General features: G+C 40.6%; 1 protein-coding gene across 9 annotated transcripts in view; it reads right to left on the bottom strand.

Moving 5' to 3' along the window:
* The window catches only part of RUFY3 (RUN and FYVE domain containing 3), an 82,842-nt gene that overhangs the window by 18,628 nt on the left and 51,209 nt on the right, over positions 1-13,005 (bottom strand). For all 9 annotated transcript variants that reach the window (XR_006817483.1, XM_045998304.1, XM_045998305.1 and 6 more), the window contains 8 exons: positions 12,569-12,742; positions 11,706-11,823; positions 10,773-10,874; positions 9,130-9,253; positions 7,265-7,326; positions 5,743-5,808; positions 4,470-4,539; positions 1,115-1,207 (listed from right to left, as the gene is read on the bottom strand). Coding sequence is in view for 8 of the 9 variants with exons in the window: in XM_045998304.1 (XP_045854260.1) it covers positions 1,115-1,207; positions 4,470-4,539; positions 5,743-5,808; positions 7,265-7,326; positions 9,130-9,253; positions 10,773-10,874; positions 11,706-11,823; positions 12,569-12,742 (809 nt within the window). In the remaining variant the exon portion in view is untranslated. The remainder of the gene's footprint in view (positions 1-1,114; positions 1,208-4,469; positions 4,540-5,742; positions 5,809-7,264; positions 7,327-9,129; positions 9,254-10,772; positions 10,875-11,705; positions 11,824-12,568; positions 12,743-13,005) is intronic.

Here is a 13,005-nt window from a genome sequence, read left to right on the forward strand (position 1 = left end):
AATTCTCAGCAGAACTAGGATTTCTTGCCATTTGTTTAAAGTCCCAAGACAGGTTATCATATCAAGTGCAAGAAGTCTTAAAAGTCACCCTCTAAATACAAAGTGGCATTCACTGTAAAATGTGAATTGGGCCAAAGGTTCAAACGGTAATAATTCCTTCTTCAGAGATCTCACATCTGGAGTCTCCAGCCATCCAGAGAGATCATAGCTAACAACGAGCAGATCATCAGAAAATTCTGAGCAGTCACAGTTGTTTTTACAACGTTCACACATTAAAGTCAAACCCACTACTCACAGAGAACTACTCTAGTCCCCACTCTGAGCCTCGCTGCTTAACTCTAGCGGAACAATTTTAAGAACCATGGCTATCTGGATTCCTAAATCACAGCAGAACAGAAGCATGCAGATAGAAGGTAGTGGGAAGACATAATACCAACAGCAGTGAGAAGTGCGAGATGTCAGTGAGATCACAGAAGCAGAGAAAAAGCACCCCGAGCAATCTGGAATCATTTAAGTACAGGCCCCTAAAGAGGTGTCGTTATGACTTAGTTTGGAATTGCCGATGTAGGTGATCAGGACCTTCAGTCATCGTGAACAGCTAAATGTGTTACATCATGTCCTCTACCTAGGACTGCTTAGGAGTGTGCAGGACATAAAAGATTTGCAAAAAAATCTGTGTAGACATATATAAAAAGTTTGATGCTTTCAGGGATCAGTTATCTAGAAAATTCAGTTACATGGCAACTCCCAGTGGTACTAAATAAACACTTCTTACAAAGTAGTAACATGGCCTGAAAACAACGGTATATTCAATATAATAAACATAACACTTAAATACAGTACAAATCACGAGTCCATAACAAGACACTGAATTAGACTGGTTCTTAAAATTTCTCAACAGGTAGAGGCAGCGGTGAAGCCAAGGAGCGTCTGTAGGAAGAACCTCACGCTCACGTGAGCTCCATCACTACCCGGTTCTGCACGGAATCCCAGTAAAAACAGTGCAAGTGCTTGATGCTTCCAAACAGTCCTCTGGAGTAGAGCCTCTCCCCCGCCCCGCCCCGCCACGTTAACACACTCTCTAGGAATATTTTATAAATCCAGTAAGGTTAACCTTCCGATTGGATTCCAATATGTAGGAGCTTTCCTCTTTAACTCGTTCCATTTCTTCTTGTAAGGTAATAATCCTGTTGTTTGCAACTGCAAGCTGTTGAAAAAAATTTAAAAAAAAATTCAGGGTAAATAGGATAAGATAATCCATGATCTGCTCGGACATAACTTTCAGGCTTACGTATTTTTAGAGAAGGAAAGAAGGTTATCTGTAATCACATAAAAATGTTTATTGTATCGGAAATTAGGAAAAGTATTTTTAAACTAGGTTAGATAAAAATAAAAAGTATCTCCTATTGCTGCTTTTTATGTAAACTCTTTTTCAGTACCAAAATGTTAACTTAAGATTGTTTACCTCAAGGGTGTTCTCATGGGTAACTTATATTTAGCTATAATACCTATTTCTAAAACGTTTAATGAAGAGGTCACGTCATGCCTTGGGGACTCATAAACCCTATGTAAGACCTTTGATAGATGATTTTTTTTGTTTAAAGATTTTACTTATTTATTTGACAGACAGAGATCACAAGTAGGCAGAGAGAGAGAGAGAGAGAGAGAGAGAGAGAGAGGAGGAGGCAGGCTTCCTGCTGAGCAGAGAGCCGGATGCGGGGCTCGATCCCACGATGCTGGGATCACGACCTGAGCCGAAGGCAGAGGCTTTAACCCACTGAGCCACCCAGGCGCCCCGATAGATGATTTTTAAGAGTAAAGCAATGGAACTTCAAAGTTCTCACTAAAAGATGCCATTAAATATCGAAGAGATCTGTCATTCCAATGCCTGAACAGGTAAGGTAACGCTACGAGCGGTATACTGCTCAAGGAGACGTTTATATCTACAGGAGGGGAAAGGAAAGTATAAACACTTTTTCCTCTTCTGCACCTGCTAACCTGGATTCGCCCCAGAGACCATGGAAGAGCCTCAATGAGAGTAGGAAGAACACTCAGAGGCTCCTCTCAGCCAGGCTAGTCTCCCCTTACAGGATCTCCTCACGAGCAGGGAGCACAGGTTCCCCTTGGTTTCCGTTCTAGCGCCCAAGTACAGAGGAGCCGGGGCTCAGGCATGCTCTCCAGAGGCAGGTCTGGAAGCCCACGTAGCCCTCTCTGCTGCACAGGCCTACCAGTGAGTAAAAAAGTTAACTTTGGACAAGGGGCCTGCTTTCTAGATCCAGAGACATCTTCAAACAGGTTCTCCCAAGACCTTAACATCAGAGAAAGTATCAGGAAACCACTGCTGTACATCCAAGCGGGTCTTCTAATTCAGCTTTGCCAATAAAAAGTGTGTATTTACATATCTTTACCTGCTTAATTCTTCTCATTTCATCATACCGGTTCAGAATTCAGGAGAGGAATAAAGGGGTTTTGGTTTTTGTTTTTTACTGGCCCTCTTAAATCCAAAATAGATGGAAATGGGAAAAGGCAGATCTAATTTGTCTTACCGCTTCTTTATAAAGTCTACACACAGGGCTTACCTGGCTCAAAAATTCAAAGTTTCAAGAAATTAAACGTTACTGGCAAAATAAGTACACAGATGAATTAATTAATATTGGTAATAATAAAATAAATCTAGGTCAGGAGGACAAGTCTTGTGACTGAGGGAATAAAATTAATGACCACATTTATTGGCCGCTTATGGTGTATCAGGCACTGGCCTGGGTCCTTATGCATCATTATTTAATTCCCACAAAAACTTTATTATTATTTTTTCATTCCCATTTTACAGAGAAGATGACCAAGAAATAGAGGCTTAAGTTATTGGCCAGGATTAGAAAGTTAGCAAGTGCCAGAGCTGGGACACGAATGCAGCGAGCTCCCCAGCTCCGGAGACCATGGTTCCCTGGTGCCCTATTGCCTCAACAGAGGAGCAAGTGGCCCACAGGACAACATTTCTAATCAGAGTATTTCAAAAGCTTTGTAGGGTAAAATTCTAAGGATCATTTCCATTACTTTTTTTTTTTATTTTTTTATTTTTTAAGATTTTTTTTTTTTTTTATTTGACAGACAGAGATCACAAGTAGGCAGAGAGGCAGGCAGAGAGAGTGAGAGGGAAGCAGGCTCCCCGCTGAGCAGAGAGCCTGATGCGGGACTCGATCCCAGGACCCTGAGATCATGACCCGAGCCGAAGGCAGTAGCTTAAACCACTGAGCCACCCAGGCGCCCCATTACTTTTTTTTTTTAATTTAAAGATTTTGTTTATTTATTTGACAGAGAGAGAGCGAGAGAGTACAAGCAGGGCGAGCTGCAGAGGCACAGGGAAAAGCAGGCCGCCTGCTGAGCAGGGAGCCGGATACAGGATGCGATCCCAGGGGCTGGGATTATGACCTGAGCCAAAGGCAGACGATTAACCGACTGAGCTACCCAGGGGCCCTTCCATTAAGTTTTAATATAATTTAAGAATCTACATCCAAAAGTGAAGCCCACAGAGCTGAGTCATAAGGAAGGTGCTTTAAAGTTACGACAATGAAAATGTTCTGAAGAAACCTGTTTAAACAGCATCTTCCTGACCCCTGTCCAAACTTGGTTCTATTTACACCAAATGTATGCCATGGTATGTAAGAGGATAGTTATAATAAGAAGTAGATTAAAATATAGATATATTTGCCACCGGAAGTATTTTATTTAAGATTTATCATAGAAGGGCGCCTGGGTGGCTCAGTGGGTTGGGCCTCTGCCCCGGCTCGGGTCGTGGTCTTGGGTCCTGGGATCCAGCCTCCTGTCAGGCTCTCTGCTCAGCGGGGAGCCTGCTTTCCGCCTCTCTCTCTCTGCCTGCCTCTCTGCCTACTTGTGATCTCTGTCAAGTAAATAAATTAAAAAAATATATATTTTTCTTGGAAACATCTAATGTTATAAAAGGAAAAAAATGTAATTTAGACACTGACAAGTTAAAAAGTTTCTTTACTAATCAGAATCAAAACACAAGGTTAATTTTTAGTCTTAATTTGGGGACTTTTCTCAGGGTTTTCCGTATATATTGTGCGATCTTCAGAGCAACTATGAGGCTGAAAGGGAAAGTGTAAACACCTCATCTGCCTGGCGGGCAACCGGGCCTCTTGGGGGTCAAGTGACTGACGCGCACGTGACTCGTAAGCAGCATGACGCGCAGCGGGGATCGCTGGCCTTCTTCCCACCAGGGCTGTTCAAGTTATCGACCTTCCCCGCCCAAGGAGAAAATAAGGCCCATGAGGGTGGGAGCTTGCCCGTCTGGCACACGCCGATCAGTGCACACAGAAATCTGTGTCTAGCTCTTGCACAGAAGCAGTACCCAAATGTCTGCTCCATGGGCAAGGGATGAGCATCAAGCTACAAGCTTCCACTACTGCTCGTTAGTACTACGTTGATCAGAGAATTTCCAAAACACTCACCTCCTCTGTCAGTTTAGTGTTGGATTTTTCTAACGCATCCACTTTTGCCTGAAGATTGTTTACCGTAGCACTGTAAAGAGAAGAGAAGCATAACCATTTCTGCTGAAAAACAGAACATCCTGCCCTACGCATGTACACAGGCATCACGGGTATCACCTGTCGCCTAATATCCACAACTCACGGTGGACTTGCAGGCTCTAAGACAGTCCCAAGGGGCTATGGATCGCACCTGTTGTACCCTTGGCACTGAGCTCTGCACTTAAGCATTTGCTGGATGAAACAAAAGAGCTGATCCAGGGCACTCTCAACTTTTTTACGTACATATAATGACAAGCTACCTGAATCAAGGGCTTGCCATGTACCACATGTACCAAGCACTTTCCTAAATGTTTTTATTTGTATTATTTCATTTACTCCTTTTAACAACCCTATGCAACAGGTATCCCTAAATATAGATAAAGAAACTGAGGCATGAAAAGAGTAACTCACATTTTTATTTCACTATCAAATGTGTATTTTTGCTTGACTAACCACTCCGTAATTCACGGTAGTCATTATTAGTTCTTGGTTCCCGGAGAAAATATATTTAAATTGTTCTTGAATTTTCTAGTTGAAACCAAGAGTACTCAAAATTTATATTGATACTGGTATAATCATGTTATAGGTTTTACTAAAATTATCTTTATATATAGAATTATAAAAAATAGTTAGTGGGTATATTAATTTTTCTGAATTATCTGACCGTCTTTCGCATGACAAGAACACCAATATACTTGAAAATATCAACAGACTGTTTCATGTTCTGGACAGTTCTGAAAAATAGTGAGTATTTGGTAAATTAATGGTAGTGATGGTAAAGGGAGGGTTAAGTTCATACCATCAATTCAATGTATAAATGAAAAATGCAAGGGACCAACGTGATTCAACTAATCTAAAGGTACTAAGGGGTTTGCTCAAGCTCAGTCTGGAAATGTGGTTGGATCTACTGAACTAAGGACGTTTGTCACATGTTTAAGATTTCTTAACGGAACATACTTATTTAATCATTAGATTATAATTACATATAATCTTATACTGCCTTTCACGAAAGGTCACCAAAACGGTTAAACGATATTTAATTTAGTGCCTAGCTTAGTGCCCGGCAAGCAGGAAGTCTGTATTTTTGTTGAGTATCGCCTGAATTGATCCTCATGGCTTATCAGTTTACTGTTTACTCTTCCCTTCCTTCACAACAAAACCCCCAGAAAAGTAGAAGTATTAACTCATTCTTTACTTTAGATGTCTGTTGAGTTCTTCTACATAGTTCTTCTGATCCAGAATTGCAGTAATCTGGCCATCTCTGGGTGGGAGGGGAGAGTGTGGGGAGGGGAATTGAAATAAAATAAATAACATTAGAAGTACCAAGATCCCCCTCCCCCAGTCTTTTCATATAACACCGAAAGAAAGCCATAGTACAGATACATTGAACCAAAAGACAGACCTGATGTATAACGCCTCTAAAAACACTCAGATACTTAAAAATGAAAGAAAAAATTCCCCACATTAAAAAGCCTTTGTTGCAGCTTACATACCTTAATAACTTCGGTTATAGTATGACATCACATTCTATACGTTCTATCAGAGGCATTTAAAAAATAAAAATTTTCTTCTCATAATTGATAGCTTTTTTTCTGTCTTTTTTTTTTTTTTTAAAGTTTGTGTGTATAGTTTTTAAATAATTTAAAATTATTTGCTTCCCGCTTCCTGGTCTCAGACTCAGGTTTGGGACTCAGGGACCTAAACCTCAATACTGTCCGCACTCTCCCTGGCCGAGTTCTGCCTCACAGAAGCTGCCCCTTGGCTACCAGGAGTCTCTTGCAGGCCTCCTGGCGCTGTTTGGAGGCCTTGTCGCGGCTCCCTGCTGGCTGGGATTTAGCCAAATTTTTGCCAGTACTCCCTATAATAACAATTTTCCATTTGTCATAGGAATTAAATTAAGCTGATTTTGGCCTAATAATGTGATTCCCAAAGGCCATATCTTTGTCTTTCAATGTTCATTTTATTTCAAAGTGAATGGTATAAAAGGCTCTCACAAAGATCAAATGTTTAATGTTACATGAGAAAATAAAGAGTGGAAACAGGAGGTTCACTTCTGGAACCAACTAATTTGTAACAGCCAAGGTAAAAAGCCAGACTTTTCCATTAAAGTCAAATCAAGGCCACATACCTCTAGCACTGAAAGAAAAAACGATGTAGTCTTGGCTCAATGTCCAAAGTTAAGAATGTCAGATTAATGGAGTTTTCAACTGCTAAATTTATAAAGAGTATTAGGAAGTACGCTTCTGATGTCTAACTTCTAAGGACAATATGGATATTTCAAAAACTTTTTTGAAATAATTTTAGATTCACAAGAGTTGAAACAGTAGTTCAGGTTCCCACATGCTCCTCACTCTGCTACCCCGAACGTCAACGTTTCATGTAAGTCCACAATACAAGTTCCGTATTTCACATTTTAACAAAACCGAAAGGGCAATCCTCCTGATCGAGAAGACCATGTTTTCAAATACTACGTCAAGAGATGGAACACTGAGTTCCTTTTAAGCCCCTTTGTTTTGTTAGCCCCTGAACCACACAGTAGGAAAATCACTTCACTAAAACCTCTTTTAGGGTTTAGCAGGCACAAGAGTCAGCTCTTTTGACAAGACTAAACTGGATCATAGAAATTCTTTCAGCAAATCTGTTAAAGCACTACTGTTGTAAACTTTAAATGCTATCAAAGAACCTTAAAGAAAAAAGAAAATTTTCTTTGTACGTACCCTTCACTGCCTTTACTGCTGTTCCCATCCTTGAGATACATTGAAAAATCTATAACTCCAACCTACAGAGAGAATTTTCAAATTTTAATATAAAATTGATACTTTTTTAAAGATTTTATTTATTTATTTGACAGATAGAGATCACAAGTAGGGAGAGAGGCAGGCAGAGAGAGAGAGAGGAGGAAGCAGGCTCCCTGCCAAGCAGAGAGCCCGATGCGGGGCTCGATCCCAGGACCCTGAGATCATGACCTGAGTGAAAGGCAGAGGCTTTAACCCACTGAGCCACCCAGGCACCCCATAAAATTGATACTTTTTTAAAAGGCATAATACAATATCTCTTCCTGGGCATTTGAAACAGCAATAAAGTCATGGCCATTATTTGAAATTTTTGACGAAAATGGGGTGCCTGGGTGGCTCAGTCCATTAAGCATCTGCTTTCGGCTTGGGTCATGATCCCAGGGTCCTGCGATCGAGTCCCACATCAGGCTCCCTGCTCTGTCGGGGAGACGGCTTCACTCTCTGCCTCTCTCTCTGTCATGAACTAAATGCATTAAAAAAATTTTTTTTGATGAAAATGTAATGTTTTACTTTTATTATATCAAGAACTTGAAAATAGGTGAAAGTAAGTAAAGAATCGAGATTAAGGCAACAGGATACAAGTCAACACAAGGCTCTAAGAAAGTCAACAGAAAGCTTACTATAAATTTAAGGCTTAAAGTTTCTTTCTCTTTGGTTTCTCTCAAGTATTCTGCTACTGAATCCCTATTCACTTTTAGGAATAACATTTTAAAAATTCTAATTACAAACAGAATGCATATTTCCTTAAAAAAGTTTCAGAAAATGCAGGTAAGTAAAAGGAAGTAATACAAAATACCCATAGTCCCAACCACCCTGAGCGGACCACTATAACATTTTGGTATTTATTCTTCCAAACTTTCATTGATGCAATATGTCTAAATTTTTCAGGACTGCTATTTTATTATTCAGCTTATTTCTCTTTTAAAATCGAGGTCAAAATATCCCACTTCCTCTTCCATTTTCTCAGAGTATAAAGTAACAGAAATTTGCTGTAGTATTTCAGAGAAGGGGTGAGAAAGAGTCATAGTGAAAGTGATAGCTTTATTCATTGAGCAATTAATATGTGCCAGGCTCTGTACCAGGTGCATCACATGTAATAATTCTTTCATTCCTCACTATAACCCTATGAAATAGATATTCTTTTTTTCTCCCTGTATTACAGCTAAGAAGCATGAAGCATCAAGAAACTAACTACAAAATTTATTTAGCTAAAAAATAAAGCAGCAGAATCCGAACATAAACAGTTTAGTTTTATTTGTATTCATAACTGCCACACCTGTGTATGTGTTTTAGCCTCTGTGTGTCTCTCTGTGTGTATTTTAGTCTGTATGAAACATTTTATTTTATTATTTTAAAATATTTTAATTATTTATTTGACAGAGAGAGAGACAGCGAGGGAGGGAACACAGCAGGGGCAGAGAGAGAGGGAGAAGCAGGCTCCCCGCTGAGCAGCGAGCCTGATGCGGTGCTCGATCCCAGGACCCTGAGATCATGACCTGGGCCGAAGGGAGACGCTTAATGACAGAGCCACCCGGGAGCCCCAGTCTGTACAAAATACTTTAGGCAGGGATTACAACCAAGACAAGAATGTGAAAAACATTCATAATACATAAATGAGTCATGTTAGAAGGAAAAGTAAGTTGTTTATATTCATATCAAAAATGTAAAAATCCGATTTATGACTCACAGAATTTCCCTTAATTCGGTTGGTATAATCTGATCCATCCAAATTCTGAGATAACAGAACTGAGAGAGACACGCTTGGTGACTGAGCCTCCTTTGCATACCTGAGAGTCCAAGTCTTCTCCTTTCATACAGAAATTGGCATCAATGACATTCAGACCCACCAAGAGACCAGCAATTATGGCTCCTTCTTCTTCCATCATGAGGGCATTGGGCTCATAGAATTCACTGCAAGTGACATCCACAGAATACCAATAATAAAACCTCAAGAATCCGATGATGTAATCTTGAGACAAGCAGAAAATGCTGGCCTCATGGCTGAATATGGGTACCAAAATAATAGCGAAAAAGTAAAAAAAAAAAAAAAAAAGGATGGCTTGGACAGTTTATTTTAGACAATACATGCATGAATAGACTCTAGATATTAGTCCAGCTGAAAGAAAAGTGATGAGAATGATATTTTCACTGAAGTGACTGTTTATGCTTTTCCCGTGTAGTTATTTGTATTTGCGATGCAAGGGACAATTTTTCAATCTTAAAGTATCTTTAAAAAATTGGTTTTTCAAAATTTGCCTCAGAGATCTGGTTTATTTATAAGTGGAGGTGTAGTGTTACCACACTGTTATTCTAATTTGCATTTACATGATAGCTAGTGAACTTATGTATCTTCATATATATATGTGTATGTATATATGTACATGTACATATATATTTTAAGATTTATTTATTTGAGAGGGAGAGAGAAAGAGAATGTGCACTCATGAGTGAGGAGAGGGGCAGAGGGAGGGGGAGAGAAATCCTCAAGCAGGCTGCTTGCTGAGCGTGGAGCCTGAGGCAGGGCTCCATCCCACAACGCTGAGATCATGACCTCAGCCGAAACCGTCAGGCAACTTAACTGACTGAACCACCCATGCGCCCCTATATGTATTTATAAAGTAAGCTCTATACCCAATGTGGGACTGAACTCAGGACGGTGAGATCAAGAGTCGCATGCTCCACTGACTGAGGCAGCCACGACCCCTTCCCCTCTTTTTTCTGTTTACAAGCCATTTTGATTTTCTCTTGTGAAATGCTTATTCAAACCCTTTACTCATTTTAACATTTACTTGGCTCTCTTTCTCTTACTGGACTGAAGGAGTTCTTTGCATACCCCGAACATGCATCATTTGTTGAAGATATATAATACAAATAGCTCCTTTCACTCTACGGGTTGCCTTTTAACCTTGTGTCTTTTGATGAATGAAGTTCTTCATTTTAATGTAGAACAATGTATCTATTTTTTTTCCTTTAGGAGTAGAGCTTTTTATGTCTTACTTAAGAAAATGGTGTCTATCTTATATTTTCTTCTAAAAGTTTTACTCTTTTCCCTTTCCTGTTTGTATTTACAATCCATCTGGAAATTTTTTCGTGTATGCTGTTTCTAAATTTCATGTTACATGTCAGCTTCCTGGCTTACTGAGCCTGGGTACATGCTAAGATGTCAAAAACCTTTCTTGTTTTGGGGGGGTATCACATTTTGGACTGCCCTGTATATGTGCCACAGTGACAGACTGAACGTATGTACCAAATAAATATCTGTTCTAGAGTGTGGTGTGTGTGAAGTGTGGGAGAAGGTATTCGTCGAGCTACATGAAATTGCCACGAATCAACTGTTTTTGATCTGTGAAAATGGCAAATTTCTATGATTCGACCTCATACGATATAGAACGCAGCAAGAAAAGAACAAAGTTTAACAAGATGTTCATACCTGAGAAGTTCCTTCTTATTGATCAAAGCTTTCATATATTCTGAGAGTTTCTTTTGCATTAATGCCAGACGAAGCCAGGCTCTTCCTCTGCCTGCTGGTGTCCTACAGAAACACAGGAACCAGACAACTCAAAGTAGCAGAGCTGGGGCCACGGTGGGACAGATTCCCATCCTCTCGCTCGCAGTCCTCGGTAGAACAGGCACGCTGAGGTGCTCCCTACGACCTCCTCCACCTCATTTCTACGTGAGGAATTCTGCGTGGAATGAATGGTGCAATGAAGGGGCTGGTGGGTCTGGGGGTGTGTTTGGAACAAGTGCTCTCGTGAAGCATTAGTGACTGAGTGAGACTACGATCTGAAGACAGATGCTCTGGGAGGCCCAAGGGAAAACGTTCCATCGCATTAGCGTTCGTAATCCTCAGAGACTTAGCGTGGATCATGTAAGTACCCAAATACTAGTAATGCGGACACAGTCCACGTAGGCCGCTATCTAATTCAAGTTAAACCAGTCTAAGATGGTTACTACTCTTTTTCAAGTTCTGAGGCAGGTTCCCAGTGTCTGTAGCTGAGGTTCACTTCACAACTGTTTTAATCTTGGCTCTCAAACATTCTTTTTCTTAGTCATGTCTAGCACGCTCCCTCCTTAGATCTAATGTCTTGAGACTCGAACTGATTCCCACAAGTGTTTTAAGAGGATAAGAAAACGTTTGGTCTTTTAACACGAATACAACCTCTTTCAAGTTAATAATAATTATCCCTCACAGGCACACTTCTCTTCATATTTGATATGAGCAGTTCTCTCACAACAGTTCTGATGCATAGAGTTTTCTTTCTGGATTGTTATGAAATAAATTATTATGGTCATCATTATCTTTAGCCTTCAAGGAGATAGTTAATATGAGTGTTTTCCTAACAGAATTCAACCTTAAACTTACTTAAGTCCTGGAAGATCTTTAACACTTGCTGTTATCTCTGCAGCTTCTGGAACAAGCTTTTCTACCAATTCTAGAGGCCCCCAGAAGGATTTATTTTGTCCAAGAAAGGTTTTCTTAGCTAAGGTGATAAAAACAAAGCAGTATTTTAATATTCTTTGCAAGATAAACATGCTCTCAACACACAAACATGTGCACACACTTCTCTCTCATCCGTTCAATCCTTTTTCTGAGGGAACTAGTCCTAGATTATCGGACAGTTCTAAAACTACTCAAGCTTTCAGAACAGGTAACATTTTGTGACAATCAAAAACCTCCCACTTCCCAAGACTCAGTCCTTTCTCTTTCAAAAAGAACTTATAACTAGCCCGATATAATAAAATATTTTATAGTCCTTAAAGCTGCATGGTATTAGTGAGGAAAACAGTATAATGGAAAAGAATACGTAATCCAGAAACAGGCTGTTAGATACTGGGGAAGGAGCAGGAAAGAAAGCAAGGAGAACAAGACCAGGTCCTTTCCTCAAAACTTATGGTTAAGTGGAAGAGCGCAAAAGCAAGAGTCCACTGTGTGACCTTGGGCAAGTCAGCGCTCATTCTAGGCCCCTTTCCACCTGTCAAACAGAAGAGCCGCACTGGACTAGTAATGTCTGTTCCAGCTCTAGGATTGAGAGATCAGTGTTTCGTAAGCCCTGTGTGCTCTTTAATTCAACCACATCCCTGTGCCCATACAGGGGGCATCCCAGTAGGTTAGTATTACTAATTCTAGCCTCTTATTCTTGGGCTCCATAAAGACCGCTTTTCTTCCTCGGGATGTGCTGCCTGAATACAGCTGTGCGCACATCTGCACCCCGGGGCCACGCCTACCCTTCAGGCCGTGTTTCAGGCAGTGCTCCATCACCACGAAGAACTGCTGGAGCGGGGCGTAGTCGGAGTCCAGAGTTCTCCCCAGGTTCAGAGCCGATTCAATCAAGCCCTTGATACTCAGCTTGGCCATGTTCATCAGGTTCATGCGCTCGTTAGCCATGAGATAATTAGGATCTACAGCCAAAGGGAGAGAGGACGGACCATGGTTACTGGAAACCGCACATTTTAAAATTCAGCATGTCACTGTGTTGACATTAGCACCGAAGGTACAAAAGCAATGCTTGGTAGGGCTGTTGGTATCTTACTAAGAATGAAGACAGTGGCACCAAACTGTATTGTTCGGTTTATATTCTCTGCCAAGTTTTACTTGCTGCTAAAAAGAAAGACGCCATGCGGCGCCTGGGTGGCTCAGTGGGTTAAAGCTTCTGCCTTCGGCT

Source organism: Meles meles, chromosome 2, assembly GCF_922984935.1.
Source record: "Meles meles chromosome 2, mMelMel3.1 paternal haplotype, whole genome shotgun sequence".
In the NCBI taxonomy this organism is placed as follows: Eukaryota; Metazoa; Chordata; class Mammalia; order Carnivora; family Mustelidae; genus Meles; species Meles meles.